This window comes from Microtus ochrogaster, linkage group LG2 (genome assembly GCF_000317375.1).
Source record: "Microtus ochrogaster isolate Prairie Vole_2 linkage group LG2, MicOch1.0, whole genome shotgun sequence".
In the NCBI taxonomy this organism is placed as follows: domain Eukaryota; kingdom Metazoa; phylum Chordata; class Mammalia; order Rodentia; family Cricetidae; genus Microtus; species Microtus ochrogaster.
Genome location: NC_022028.1, coordinates 52,575,470 through 52,576,528, shown reverse-complemented (window position 1 = coordinate 52,576,528; position 1,059 = coordinate 52,575,470). Strand labels below are relative to the sequence as shown.

The following is a 1,059-nucleotide window of genomic DNA, read 5'->3' as shown; positions in this document are numbered from 1 at the left end:
CATTACAGATGGTTGTGAGCCACCATGTGGTTGCTGGGAATTGAACTCAGGACCTTTGGAAGAGCAGAGATGGAACTCTGAGCCATCTCTCCAGCCCTTACATTCTATTTTAAAAAAAAAAAGGAATCAGCATAGAAATTCCCATTTTACACTTACCAGAATTTTGGATCCGCCATGTTTTTATAAACTGAGTATCAGGAGGTATAGATTCCCCTTCTCCTATGGTGACGTCTTCAACAAAGGACATAGAGGGCACACTGATATTTGGGCTCTCAAAGTCATAGTAAGCGCCAATTGCTGCTTGTAAGTTCCTACAGATAAAAAGACAAAAGACTTCAGTCATGTCGAAAGGATATTTAAATGAGCTGTCAAAACAAAGGAAAACCCTTTCTAAGGGTTGACCCCAGGGGCCAAGGCTCTTACCATCCAAGCCTTCACTCATCGCTGTTGAGAAACAATGGAAAATCAGAACCAACATGTGATGTGGGATTCCCCTCTTTATATGTTCCTATCTGTGAATATGTTTCATTACCATTGGTTAATAAAGATCAGAAAGTAAAACATCCTCACTGGTCAGCCTTGTAGACCTCAGGCAGTGGTGACACACACCTTTAATCCCAGCAGTCACAGCCAAAGAGACTGAGTGGAAGTGGTGCACACCTCTAATCCCGGCCCCAGAGGGGATATAAAGTGGGAGGAGACAGCTTTCACACACAGTCTCATTCTGAGACTCCTGGAGGCTGAATGCCATTTTGGACTGAGGTGAAGGTAAGAGCCAATGGCTGGCTGTTTTGCTTTTCTGACCTTCAGGTTGTACCCCAATATCTGTCTCTGGGTTTTTATTAATCATGCTACACCATAATACTCATGTGTCACTTTCCCCTGAAGGTACTCCACAGAGGTTATCAGACCACTATTGCTGTGGGGGAATATTACTTTGAACTAGGCAAAGATGTGTAAAATTCCTTTTATTTATTTATTTGAGAAAGTTTATCTGTGTAGCTTTGGAGCCTGTCCTGGAACTAGCTCTGTAAACCAGGATGACCTCAAACTCACAGA

General features: G+C 42.8%; 1 protein-coding gene across 3 annotated transcripts in view; it reads right to left on the bottom strand.

The window, feature by feature from the left end:
• LG2H6orf106 (linkage group 2 C6orf106 homolog) overlaps nucleotides 1–1,059 on the bottom strand; it is a 65,375-nt gene that overhangs the window by 42,171 nt on the left and 22,145 nt on the right. For all 3 annotated transcript variants that reach the window (XM_005360372.1, XM_005360373.1, XM_026785445.1), the window contains exon 2: nucleotides 157–311. In XM_005360372.1, coding sequence (XP_005360429.1) covers nucleotides 157–311 — 155 coding nt within the window. The remainder of the gene's footprint in view (nucleotides 1–156; nucleotides 312–1,059) is intronic.